We start from the raw sequence: 13770 nt of genomic DNA, 5'->3' as shown, positions 1-13770 counted from the left end.
AAAAATAGTCCAAGGGGAGGGAAACACCCCACAGGCCCCCCTGTCAAAGCATGCAGCTCCTCAGATGCAACTTTTGCCTTTAGAGACGGCAGGATCTACTTTGGAAGAGAAATATGCAGAGGGTGGGGTTTTTTTTGGGGGGGGGGGTTATTTTATTTTCAAATACATCAAGAGATCTTTTTGCGGGAATGCTCGCAATTATTTGGAGATGCGTCAAATAAATAATAGAGACTTCCATTATATTATTTATTTTTTTAAAAGCTGAACATTATAAATATATTACCTTCAGGAAGCCTCAATTGCTGTGTGCATAAACATATGGGCGTAAAAAAATTACAACACTGGATTTAGATTTTACTGGCATAATATCCCTTCCGTTCCCTAATCCTGGCTGACCGTAATTTCCATAACCATTTTATGCAATAATTTTGGATGAAGCAATACCCTCCTAAGAATTAAACAGAAATGCTGTTGGGAAAAAAGGCACCTTAGCAGGGGAACATTGTGTGACAAATTTTCTGGCAACTTCCACCCCATGGCAGCCCCCCCCCCCCAGGGATGCCCCCCAAAGGGAGGGCACGAGGCAGGGTGTCTTTCTTCCAAATGGCCTGGGCAGCACAGCTTTCTGGCCTGGTCAACTAAGGCCATGGGAGGCTGGAGGCCATTGCTGAAAACGATGGGTGCCTGACCACCCCAGCAGTGGCCAAGGGGGGAGGGAATTGCCAGTAGCGGTGGAGCCTCCCCTGGAGTAGCTTCTTCCAGCAGGCTCGGCATCTCTGGAGCCCAGAAGATGGAGCTCCTTTACCAGCCCCCACCCCACCCCCAGTCGTGGCCCCCTACCTTCGAGGGTCTAAAGATGCCAGAACCCTACAAGAGTGACTTGCTGGTTGCCAACAGCATTTCTGGCCTCGTTTGACTTGGTGTTGAGGCACCAACGTTCAAGCCCCCCACTCTGGCCCCACAGCCCAGATGCGCCATTGGGCAAAGCAGACCACCCACTAGTGGGTCAGCCTCTTCCACGGACTGGGTGAACAAATCTCAGAAGGCAGCCTTGGGTGCAAGTAGTGATGGGTGCCTCTTTCTCCCCCCCCCCACCCCAAGGCTCAAGGGGGAAGCCACACATCCAGCACAGGAGATGGGAGAGGGGGGTCTCCAGGGTCTCCTCCCCACTTGACCTGCAGGTGATGCAGCCAGTTGCACGCCCCCTGCCAAGCTTGTTCTGGGCTCCCCCTCTTCCTGAGCCAGGAGCCCCCCCACACAGGCCTTCGCTGGACCTGATCGCCCCTCTCCTCTCGGGTCCCGGGAAGCCCAGACTCTCCGCGAGGGAGGAAGCATCTTCCTTCGGGCAGTGCGCGCAAGACCAACTCCGTCCTCCTCCTGGGCTGGAGACGGGGCAGGGGACCCGGCCTTCCGGGGGTCTCAGCTCAGGCAGGGCCCCTTCCAGCCCCCCCTCCCTCCTTTGCTCGGGAAGCCTTCAGAAGCAGCGGGGGGGGGGGAGGGCAGCGCTAGACTTCAGGAGAGCCGCCGGGCTGGAGGTGGAACCCTGGAAGCGCCCAGGGCTGCCAGAAGCCCCCTCCCCAGCCCGGCCTTTGGGCAGGGCGCCCCCCGGCTGCGTACTCCGCTTCTGAAAGGCCTCCCGCCCCCCCCGTCCGCCGGCCAAGCGCCGTCTCCGCAGGCGAAGACGCGGGTCCTTGAGGCCGGGGAGGGCTAGGAGGCGCCGCCCTCTCTCTTCTCCTGCCGCGGCCGGTACTTCTGGGCGTAGGGCGAGAAAGCGGGCGAGGAGGCGGGGGGGGACTTGAGCCGCATGTTACGGCCGGAGGTGATGAGGTCCCCGAAGCCCTGCTGGTGCGAGAAGGCGTAGCCGGAGCGGCGGGAGGCGCTGCGCTGCAGGTAGCGCTTCAGAGCAGGCGGACCGGGCGCTTTGCGGAGCTGTCTCACTTTGCGCACCACCTGCGCGAGAAGAAGGAGAAGAGACCGGCTGAGAGAGGGGGGGCGGGGGGGGGGCTCCTGGGAAAATAGACCCCCTGGGCTCCACGGCACATTTGGGGCTCAATTTGAAGCCTCCCCCCCCCCTCCCCGCCCAGCTTCTGATGGGGCAGAGCGCCAATTGTGCCATCGGCCACGCGGGACAGGGAGGGGGCTCTGCATTCCCATCGGGCGGGGCCCTTTGGGGGCAAGCAAAGCTGGGTAAAAAGCCTCTCTGTGTCCTTTCAGCCCCCCTCCCTCCCCTCTCCCTTTTTTTCCCTTTAGGGGGTCTTCACTCTCTCCAGGGTCTCCTCCCCTCCCAGCTCTGCCTGGCACCTCTTCATTCCTGAGCGCCTCCTCTGGTTTTTCCCAGCAGCCCTTTAAGCCCCCCCCCTCCAAAAGACTTTGCTGTAGCTGCCTCTCCCCCAAGTGGGCAGAAGCTCTTGCTCTAAGCCAGTGTTTCTCAACCTTGGCAACTTGAAGATGTCTGGACTTCAACTCCCAGAATTCCCCAGCCAGCGAATGCTGGCTGGGGAATTCTGGGAGTTGAAGTCCAGACATCTTCAAGTTGCCAAGGTTGAGAAACACTGCTCTAAGCCAGCCTGAGGTTCCCTTCTTCCCTCTTCAGACCCCCAACCATCTTTCGATCTCCCCCCTGAGATCCGGACCCTCCCCACTCTCTCGGCCTTCCGAAAGTCTCTTAAGTCCTGGCTGTTCCGGCAGGTCTGGGGCTGCTGATCTCTGATTGAGCTCCAGCCCCACTAAGATCGAGTGCATGTTGTGTTCTTTTAATTTGCTTTGTCTTTGTATTTTAAATTCTTTTAATATTTTTAAATTTGTTTTTATGTAAGCCGCCCGGAGTCCTTCGGGATTGGGCGGCATACAAATCTATTAAACCTTAAACCTTAACCTGAACCTTTCCCGCAGCTTTTGCCATGCGGCTCCATCGTTGGTTTCCTTTCTCTCCTCTGGGGCCCAGAGGTCATATCTGCAGGGGCCCCTGGGAGCTCTGGGGCCCCTGGGTGTTGGTCCTCAAGGCCTTTTGCCTTTTGCTTCTGCCCAATTGCTGCTCTCTTCCTTCCACTCTCGACAGGAAGTCCCCCTTCGCCTTTTCCAAACGAGAATATCAATAGCAGTAGACTTATATACCGCTTCATAGGCCTTTCAGGCCTCTCTAAGCGGTTTACAGAGAGTCAGCATATTGCCCCCAACAATCTGGGTCCTCATTTTACCCACCTCGGAAGGATGGAAGGCTGAGTCAACCCTGAGCCGGTGAGATTTGAACCGCTGACCTGCTGATCTAGCAGTAGCCTGCAGTGCTGCATTTAACCACTGCGCCACCTTGGAGTGTGAAAGAGAACCCACTTTCACACTCCTACCGTGCCTGTGACCAGCCAGGGAGGGAAAGTCAGCCACATCATAAAACCCTTCCTTGCGGGTTTTATGACGGGGCCCTCTCCCCCCCCCCCCCCGTTTGATGGGGGCTCTGCCAAACTCTTTTCCAGGCACGTTCAACACAGGAGTCTGGTTTCACCTTTGCGTGACCCGTCAAAACCGCGTTCCACAAAAGTGCGGTCGACGAAATCGCGTATGTGACGTCATCACAACGCGACGAAAAAGATCGAAAAATTGAAATAAAAATTAAATTACAGCAAGCCGATTCACATAAAGGTAAGGGTTAGGTTAAGGGTTAGGGTTAGGGTTAGAGCGTTAGCGTTACGTTTAGCGTTAGGTTAAGGGTTAGGTTTAGGGTTAGCTTTAGGTTTAGCGTTAGGTTAAGGGTTAGGTTTAGGGTTAGGGTTAGGGTTAGGTTAAGGGTTAGGTTTAGGGTTAGGTTAAGGGTTAGGTTTAGGGTTAGGTTTAGGGTTAGGTTTAGGGTTAGGTTTAGGGTTAGGTTTGGGGTTAGGTTTAGGGTTAGGTTTAGGGTTAGGTTTAGGGTTAGGTTTAGGGTTAGGTTTGGGGGGGGTTAGGGTAAGGTTTTCGCTTTATTTTTACATTTTTCAATCTTTTTCGTCGCACTGTGATGACATCACATACGCGCTTTCGTCGACCGCGATTTTGTCGTCCGCGGTTTTGTGGTGGAACCCACCTTTGCTCCTTGAGAAAGGGACAGGGACAGCCGCCTCCCCATCGCCAAGCGCAGGGCAGCCTTGGCACGCCTTCAACGTGTTGCACAGCCGCTCCGTGAACCCGTCTCCGGTTATGCCAGCTGTACCTGCAGCCCGGCTGTGGCTTCTCCGCCGTCTCCACCCTGACTGACTTCCTGCTTCCTATCAAGGTTGTCTTGACTTTTCTTCCTTGGTCTTTCTCTCTGCCACCTGCCTCTCTTTCCCCAGCCTCCCTTTTTCCTCTTCCCCTGACTCTTCCTTCCATCCTTCAGCCACTAAGCCTTGGCAGGGGCAGGGGCAGGGGGGAGGGAGGGGGGAGGCTTCCTCTTTCACACTCCAGGCCCTTTTTTCCTGGCTCTCCGTGGGCAGATTTGGAGCAAGGCACCACTTTCCCTTCACTGGAGGGGGAGGGTTTGGGGGTCGGGGAGGGGGTTTCCTAGTTTTTCATACTGGTTCCCTCTCTTCCTGAACTCATCCTGGTTTCATTCTTGCGGGGGGGGGGGGTTCACTTCCTTCCTTTTCTTTTGTTTCCCACGGCGATACTGAAGGCTCCTGTATAAAAGCGAGCTCTTTTCAAACCTCCCCCCCCCCCAAGTTCTGAGGACAACACCTGTTATCCCTCCTCTCTCTCCCCACTTGTCCTGCTGATAGATGCGCCTGACCTTTAAAGAGAACCTGGGGCTCTCCCCCCCAAGTGGAGAGCAGCACCTACAGAACCAGCTTAGGCTGGCAAAGTACCCCACATGACCACTAGGGGACAGCATGGCCACATGATAGTCACCCCAGTTGCTTCCAGGGCCCTTAAGGAGCCTCCTGAGGACCCCTCTGCAAGTCCATCACTGGAGGGGAGGGGGCTGGTGGTCCAGCAGCTGCTTTTCAGGCAGGACAGAAATCCCCCCCTCCTCCGTTCAACCAAGGTTGCTCAGCTCCTCTTGCAAGGCAGGCCTTTGGGGGAGCCACAGGCCGGAGCCCCCCTCAACCATGGGCCAGTCCCTTTCACTCAGCCCAGCTCCCTGAAAGGGTCGTAGCTGTGTTGCTGTCCTGCCCCCCTTCTGCCCAAGGGTCATCCAGGCATGGCACCTGGCTGCAAGCCTGACTAGCCTTGGCACAGGGCCCCGGGCCAGGGGGAGGAAAGGTGGGGTGGACCCTGCCCCAGGTGTCCTGGGGCCCAACGGCTGCCCAAATCCGGGGCCAGGAGGAGTACCTGATCGCTGAGGCTCGGCATGAGCTGCATCTTCAGGAACCGGAAGCCGATGACTGGCAGGACGCAGAGACTCACGCAGAGGCAGATGGAGAGCCACACCTTGGGCTGGTTGAGGATGTTCCGGGCGGTGCCTGGGAGGGGAGAGATGGACTGCGGTTGCCCTGCTGGGCAGAGGAGGCACCCGTGCTTGGCCCGGGGTTCAGGGCAAATGCAGGCAACCAGTTTCTTCAGCCAAAACTGGGAACATAGGCACTGTGTCCCCCCACCCACCCTGTGGTGCTGCCCTGCTCCTGAGGATGCCCCCCATTCCAAGAGGGAAACAGCTTCCTCCGGGGACAGTTGGGCATTGAGGGGGGGGGTGGTGTCTTTGCAGCTTCTGAACCTACCGACAAAGGGGAAGGAGGAGGTGAATATCTGGTAGGTGCCGTCGCTGTACAAGGTGAAGGTGATGACAAAGTAGATGGCCAGGCTGCCCCAGAGGAAGAGCTGGTTCACCGCCGTCCAGTAGGCTGTGTCTAAGCCCATCTGCAAAAGGCAGCCTGGCTAAGGAGGCCGTGGTGGCGGCAGCTGCTTTGGCTCGCTGACCCTCACCCACCCCCCACCCCTCACAAGGCCTGGCCGAGGAAAGCCCTGGAAGCCCCTCTGGGCAGCAGCCCCTGGCCGCCTGCACTCCCCGGGGTCCCTCCTGTGCAGTGGAGCCTCAGCGCTCCCTCCGTCGGCTGAGCAGCTCCCCTTGGAGCGCTCGGGGCAATGGGGACGTGCGTTTGGCGGAGCAGCTTTCCCAGGCCCAAACCCCCCACCTAGTGGGCAGCTGAATGGCGAACCAAAAGATTAAGAAGATGGGGTGCTGCCAGTTGGACTGGAGCCCCGCTTTTGCTTAACTCCGAGTGGGCCGTGGTAAGGACGAGGCCAAAGCCTGACTTCAGGAGGAAGAGCCAAGGGGGGGGAGGGGGCACAGAACTGCAGCAGTTGGTGAGACGGAGCCCCCTACCTGGACCGACACCACGATGAGCAGACAGGTCTGCACCATGAGGGCGAAGGACTGGTAATCGGAAACGTCCTTCCCGTCGTTCCGCATAGAATCGAAAATGGTTCCATAGGGGACCAGGAAAAGCACCAGGGAGCTGTAGATGCTGTAGAGGATGCACTTGGCAAACTCCCTCTTGTTGAAGTACAGGTTCTGCTGGCCGGGCACGTACAGCTGGGGAAACTGCAGGCTCCAGCGGTCGTCCACATCCTGGCAGGAGAAAGAGGAAGCTGGGGGTCCCTGCGGGAGATGCCCAGAGCCCGCCCCATCTGCCAAGCCAAGGCAGAGGCTGGGAGCTGCCCACGCTTGTTCCTGCTCTTCTGGCTTCCAGAGAGGAGACCTTCCTGGCCTAGCGATGGCCGTGGAGAAGATCAGCCTCCTGCCAGGCTCAGCCCTGTGGACGGCTCTGCTCTGGGCCAACCAAAGCGTCGCCAAACCATCGGGCTCCGGGAAGGAGCTCTGCCGGCTTTTTTGGCTTTCAAAGGCTTGGCAGGAGTTTGAGCGGGGGTTCTGTGCGGCTGGAGCCACTCTTGCCAGGTCTCCCTGCTCCAAGGTGCTCCAGCCACAGCTGGGCAAAGCTCCCACCCTCTGCTAGCAGGGCCTGGAAGGCCAGGAAGAGCCTCGTCATGGACCTGCCCTGGGAGGGAGGAAGCAGAGCTGGAAATGAGGCTGTTGGTGGACAGAGGACAGCTCTGCTTTCCTAGGGGTTCATCTGAGCGGCTTTCTCCCCATCCAGACCCCCATAATATGGAGGCCCCCACGGGGGACACGGAGGGCACCTCCCTTTGCACCGAAGGCCTTCCCTCCCAGGAGTTTCACGTAGATGCCAAATGCCACGGGAGAGAAGGCCTGGCATCCCACGAAGGACCACTGTGGGCCGGATCACTCTGTGCCCCAGAGCCCCAATCCTTGCATGAAGCCTGCTAAGATCCTACGTCCATGATAGAAAATACTGCTGAGATAGAGGACCAGGAGAGGTTGACTCCCAACCGGAGTTGCTAGCGGCGAGACCCATATTGTTTCATCTGATGCCGGGCCTGAAAGAGTCCCAGATAATCTGTTTCTTCTGGGGTTGACTCCTGGGCCCCCACCCTCTCTCTCTCTAGGCTTTCCCAAAAGGGGGGAAACTGAGGCTGAGGGGAGGGTGGCTGGCTCACGAGGTAGACTCCCTAGGCACTGATAGGAAGCTGGGCTTTGTTCTTTGGGGAACAGAGAGTGCTGATCTTAGCAATAGCAATAGCAGTTAGACTTATATACCGCTTCATAGGCTTTTCAGCCCTCTCTAAGCGGTTTACAGAGTCAGCATATTGCCCCCAACAACAATCCGGGTCCTCATTTTACCCACCTCGGAAGGATGGAAGGCTGAGTCAACCTTTGAGCCGGTGAGATTTGAACAGCCAAACTGCTGAACTGCAGTCAGCTGAAGTAGCCTGCAGTGCTGCATTTAACCACTGCGCCACCTCGGCTCTTAAAAGGTTTTAAGTGCGGGAAGGGTCCAGGTGGACTTCATTCATTCATTAAGGAATTAAGAATCCTTCCCATGGGAAATATTTACATCTCAAATTGTCAGATACCTAAAAGTGATATTGCTATTCAATTGGGAGGAGGGGGGGGGTCGGAATTAAATCACTAGCTGTATCTGTAACAACTAAGTTTTACAACTTTACAACTGGTTTCCTGTCACCGGAAAACTGAAGGTCCCAGCATCTCTGAAGGGACGTTTATGATGGCCATGTGGGATATCTTACTTTAATGTCTAACTAGAGATAGCCATGGGAATGTGTGTTATTCAACTCTCAGGGCGGAAGAGTTAAGGAAACATCTTCACACTTGTGTATTGGTCGGAATCTGCATTGGGACAAAAGGGAGGGGGTCATAATCAGTTAAATCCCACTTGTATTGCCTAAAGGGTTTCAGATGCTGCTTTGCTTCTAATGGTTTTCCATTCTGCTTGATTAAAGGTTCCTTTTGAAATAATCCGTTTCAAGAGTCTTTACTTTCTTAAGTTAGGAGAGGAGCCGTTACATAAAGTAGTATCTCTCTGCAAAGCGGTCAACCAGGAGAGAGAACATTTTACTCTATCGAGGGGATCCTGCAGACCATGTCTGTGCATAACAGCGAACAAGGAGGAACTGACTGCTGGAGGGAGATGGAAACCCCTCCACAACCAGAGACCTGCTCCTTGTACCTTGGCGAAGAGAACGAGGTGAGCCTGGAGGACTCCAAAAAGCCCCGTTGATCAATCGGAATCGGGGCGAAAGATGGCTGGGAAGGGAGAACCAGGGGAGTCACTCTTACCAGGGACGTGCAGTCACTCGAGGCAGGGGAGGCATGGCCTCACCAGTCATGAGGAAAAGGAAAGAATTTTAAAGAATTTTTTAAAAATAATTAAAGCCAAGGTAGTTGCTACCAGATTCTAAGTCACAGTGACTTGGAACAGTACTTAGTGTTAACTATAGGAGGAGGCCAGAGAACTAGGGGCCTCTTTTGCATAAGGAATTTTTCGCCTTTTAAGAGTTAACCAAGGGTTAAAAAGCAAAGAATTCCTTATGCAAAGGAGGCACGTGTTCTCTCGCCTCCTGTAGAGGGCATTTTTAGAGGCTTTTTAGAGTTCTCTGGGAGCAACTAGCTCAGTCTGACTCAGAGCTTTGGCCTTTCATGAGGGCAGAGTTGAAATCCTCTCTGAAACAGCTGGAAAAGGTGCGTGTGTGGGGAGGGGAGAGGAATTCAAAAAGTTTGATTGCATGCAGAACCCACTTGCCTTTTCTTTTTTTTCTTTTTTTTTATGATGTATTTTTTTACTTTCAATACATTTTATTTATTTCATTTCATTTTCATTTTATACAATCACTTATATACTGTGCGTAAAAAAAAAACCCAACATGACACTTCATTCCCCCATACACCCTCTCTTCTCCCCCTCCAACTTTCATTTCCCCCCTCCAGCATTCCCCTCTTCTACTTCCCTTCCCCCTCAGACATCTCCCCCTCCCTCCATCTCACCCTCCTTACATTCCCTCTCACTCCCTCTTTACTTCTCCCTCCTCTTTCCCTCTTCTCCTCGCTTTGGTGTATCCATACATTTCAGTTTTTTTTTTTTTTTTTTAAAATAAAAGAGAAAAAGAAAAAAAAGAAAAAAGAAAAACGAGCCACAGTATACAAGTGAATTCTTATTGTTCTAAGAATTGAAACTGTAATTCCACCCTCCCCCCTCCCCCCTATAATCCCCCCTCCCTAACCCCCTTACGGCTTCGCAGGTCCCATACCCGGCATAATTCTTTAACAAGCATTTGAGTATAATAAGGCCAGCTAACTTTAAAATTAAAAAAATAAAATAAAAGTAAAGCCAAAGAAAAAAAAAAGAATAGTAAAAAATACAAAATAAAAAAAAACACACACACACACACACAAAAAGAAAGGAGAAACAAGAAGGGTCAATAAACCCACTACATTAACACAGCTTCCCATTATCTGTAAATCTTAAACAATGTAGCTCATTCCAAATTTCGGTTATTTTACTACTTGCAGGGTTTCAAACTGTATTAGAGCCAGGTAAGTTGATCAATTAGGATTCCCCAACTAAAAGTCTCATTGCTTTGTCTATCTATTCAGACCTTTAATTTATCTCTTTTTTATCCGAATATCCAAACCTTTCTATAAAACCATTAAACTCAAGTACTTCTTTCATTTTTCATTTCCAACACCTCCCTTTCTATCCTTACCCACCTCCACATGTAAATTTTTTTACCTTCCACCCTGCCTTTATCCATATCCACATATATATTTTATCCGCATCCATTGCTCCTCCCATATTTACTCCACTTTCCTGAAGACTCTCCGACCAATCTTTCTTGACCTTATATTGAAATAGCAACTCAAACAAACATCAGCTTGCATTCTAGCCCCAGGTAGTCTAATTAAGCTTTCGCTACCCTTCCCTCTCCCACGCGCCTCCCAACTCCGTTCGTCCCAGACCACAACTCAAAAAGATCGCAATCTCCGCTCTCCTCGCCTAGGAAAATAATTCATGTGCAATTTGAGTTAGAGTTCAGACAAATCTTATATACAATATGTGTCCACAATCAGCAACGCTTCTTTCAGTCTCCATGTCTCATCATCGATATACAACTTTCCCATTTTATCCCAGACGGAAATCATAAAGCTTTAAGAACATCACTAAGTCTTTATTCTTTAGTCTTCTGCCCTTCCGGAAGAGGAAAGCAACACCCTCCGCCTTGTAGCCACGTGTCTCGCTGTTTGTCTTCTCCTTCTCCTTGTCTCTCTCCAGGTCCGGATGAATCAGGAAGTCCCGCCTTCAGGGTCTCGTAGTAAAATTCTCGGGCTTCACAGACAGAATTAATGCAGTGTTTTTGGTTGCCAAATGTAACTGTAATACCAGCTGGGACTTCCCATTTGTATGGAATCTGAGAATTTCTGAGTTCTTCGGTTAAGAAAGCGTACTCTCTCCTTGTTCTTAATATTTGAGATGGTATCTCTTTAAAAACAATCAAGTCCTGTCCATCAATTCTCAACCTCTTGCTGTAAAGCCTCTGTATTATCTCATTTCTGGATTCCCTTGTGGTAAAGTATATAATTATGTCCCTCGGAAGCTGTCGCTGTTTTGCTACCCACGAATTCTGGCGGTAAATTCTTTGAATCTGCCAATCAAAGTTAAATCCCGGACTTCCCACCAAGCGGCTGATAGCCTCAAAGAAGATCTGTTTCAAATTCTCCTGTTGGTTTTCACGCAATCCTCTAACTCTAATTGCAAAGGCAGTCTTATTATAATTTATCTTGACAAGTTGTTTTTGAGCATTTTCAATTTCCTGTTGTAACGTTTGAATTTTGGATATCAAATTAAGATTAGTTTCTTCCAAAAGTTCCAATTTGTCCTCCGTTTCAGCAATATAATCTGTCATGACTGTCATTACTCCGATCATATCCTTCTTTGCCTGAGCAATTTTAGCATCAAATTGATCATATAAATCCGATATCAGTTGATTAATTTCCTGTCTGAAATCATTAAGCGTTTTGAGAAGAAATTCTTGTGTTAACAAATCTCCCGTGGAGGGTGTAGGAGGCAAGGGTAGCGGCTTCATAGCAGTTTTTGGAGATATGTTATTAAGGAAGCGCTTCTGTTTAGATTTGGGAGCCATTCCAGAGTAAAAATAAAAGACAAGCAATCAAGCGAGCCAAAAATCAAAGTCTCTGCTCCCCTCAGTTAATCTTTTAGCAATTAGTACGGAGAAGCCTTCAGGAGGGTAGGGCTGACTAAGTACGTCACATCAAACACAAAAGCTACGAGATCGCCATCTTGTGACGCAGCTAAAAAAGAAAGGGAGCCTTTTGCGAAATTGAAGCTGGTATTTTAGATAGTAATAGAAGAAATTCCTCAGGAATGGTCCCCGCCCGGATTGACTTTTAAATAGCTTAGCTTTGTCCTGGGGGGGGGGGGCAATCTGCCTAGGGCTGCAAAAAAGGCAGCGCGGAAAACTGGCCAGAGTAAAGGCTCAGCTAATGTTGAACCTCTTCTCCATTCACAGCAAAAAAAAGCTATGAATTACAAAGAGATCCTAACGACTGACCTTCTCCCTGCCCCTTTCTGCCAGAAAGGGGAGATATCTATAGATCTTATAAGATATACGAACCAGAATCCTGACAGGAGCTTCGTTGAGCTCCCGACGGCGGCAGGCTCCTCCCCCCGAAGCCTCAACCCACTTGCCTTTTCAAACACACACACACACACACACACACACACAGCTGGGTAACAGTATATAAGTCCAGCTTCACTGAAAAGGCAAGGTGAGTCACCTGCAATCAAAGGCTCCGATCGGAAGGCAGCAGGGGAAGGGGGGGGTATGGCAGAGGAGCTGCTTTCAAGCCTTTGGAAAATATATCCAATCCAACTTCTGTGTTTGTGTTTGTTTGAGAGTGAATGAGAGAGGGATCCAAGTTCTCTGTGTGCATGTGTCTGTTTGAGAGAGGGGGGAGGGAGGGAGAGAGGGAGGAAGGAGGGGGAGGGAGAAGAAAAAGAATGGGAAAACTTATTTTGCAAGGGGGGGAAAGGCTGTCGCTTTAAATCGGAACTGAGCATGCCTGGCTGTGGAATTCTGGGAGTTGTAGTCCACAAGTCTAAAAAGCTGCCTCACCAGCCATAAAACTCACCGCACGTCACTGACTCTTACCCGAGGTAGCCAAAAACCAGAGTGGAAATTGGAGTTAGAAGCCCCTTCTGACCAGGAGGAGCTAAATGAAGCCTCGCTGAGAGAGGATTCTCTGAAGAGGCATGTAACCCAATTGATGATGGAAATTAGGGAAAATCTCAACATCCGGAGGGAGCCAGACCGGCAACTGAGAAGTGTTGGAAGGGTGGCAAACAGGGGTGACGCCAGGGGAACTAACCCCCCTCTGGTCCCTGCTGATCAAGCTGACGGCACAGCAGCAACAGCTAGGAACCCAGAAAACCCTTCCCCCCCAGTTGGCGCATGGGTTGGGCCCCACTCCTAACCAACCCTGAAACCTGCAGTTGGAAAGGAAAACTCCTTCCCTGGGGGTAAAATTTGATGTGAACCCGAAAAAATTGGGATTCTTTGTGGCACACGTGCTCACCTACATGCAAGAATATGGGTGTGATTTTCGAACCCAAGGAGCCTGAGTGCGAGTGGTTACCCTAGCCCCGGAAGGAGCCGCCGTCAGATGGATGGTGACTTTACATGATGCTGATGCACCAGAACTGCGGGACTTTCACCGTTTCATGATGGCCCTGCGACGACGGTTCGAGGACCCCCTCGCAGACCGCAAAGCACGCGACCGCATTAAAGTTGTGAAGCAGGGACGCCGGCCAATGGCAGAGTATACCAAAGAATTCCGAGACCTGGCAGGTCATGTGAACTGGCCAGACAATATCCTGGTAAGCTGGTTCAAGGATGGGCTGAGTGATGACCTCTCCAATGCCTGTGTGACCCGAGGGGTTCCACCACAAAACCGCGGAAGACTAAAGCGCGCTCGACGAAAGCGCGTACCTGACGTCATCACAGCGCGACGAAAACATCACGCTGTGAGCGGTAAAGTTAAAATTAACGCGAAAACCTTACCCTAACCCCCCCAAACCTAACCCTAAACCTAACCCTAAACCTAACCCTAAACCTAACCCTTAACCTAACGCTAAACCTAACCCTAATGCTTAACGTAACCCTAAACACCTAACCCTTAACCTAACCCTAACCCTAACCCTAAACCTAACCCTTACCTTTACGTGAATCGGCTTGCTTTAAAAGCGCTTTTTAAAGCGCCCTTTTTTCTCCGCGGTCGTATTTGTCGCGCTGCTGATGACGTCAGGTACGCGCTTTAATCGGGCGCGCTTTAGTGGACCGCGGTTTTGTCGTGCCACGGACCCGAGGTGCCCCAAACCACCTACATGAGTGGTATCTCATGGCTGAAGAGGCAGAGATTGACATGGCCTGAAA

At 51.7% G+C, this 13770-nt stretch overlaps 1 protein-coding gene across 2 annotated transcripts in view; it reads right to left on the bottom strand.

Moving 5' to 3' along the window:
* Positions 1–232: 232 nt before the first annotated feature.
* ATP8B2 (ATPase phospholipid transporting 8B2) overlaps positions 233–13770 on the bottom strand; it is a 71379-nt gene continuing 57841 nt past the window's right edge. For both annotated transcript variants that reach the window (XM_032214363.1, XM_032214362.1), the window contains exons 25-28: positions 6269–6514; positions 5664–5802; positions 5278–5408; positions 233–1950 (exon numbers count right to left, since the gene is read on the bottom strand). In XM_032214363.1, the coding sequence (XP_032070254.1) occupies positions 1708–1950; positions 5278–5408; positions 5664–5802; positions 6269–6514 (759 nt within the window). In that variant the 3' untranslated portion in view covers positions 233–1707. The remainder of the gene's footprint in view (positions 1951–5277; positions 5409–5663; positions 5803–6268; positions 6515–13770) is intronic.

The sequence above is a fragment of the Thamnophis elegans genome, chromosome 3 (assembly GCF_009769535.1).
Source record: "Thamnophis elegans isolate rThaEle1 chromosome 3, rThaEle1.pri, whole genome shotgun sequence".
In the NCBI taxonomy this organism is placed as follows: Eukaryota; Metazoa; Chordata; class Lepidosauria; order Squamata; family Colubridae; genus Thamnophis; species Thamnophis elegans.
The sequence above is the reverse complement of the archived record's forward strand: the minus strand, read 5'-3'. Positions and strand labels throughout refer to the sequence as shown.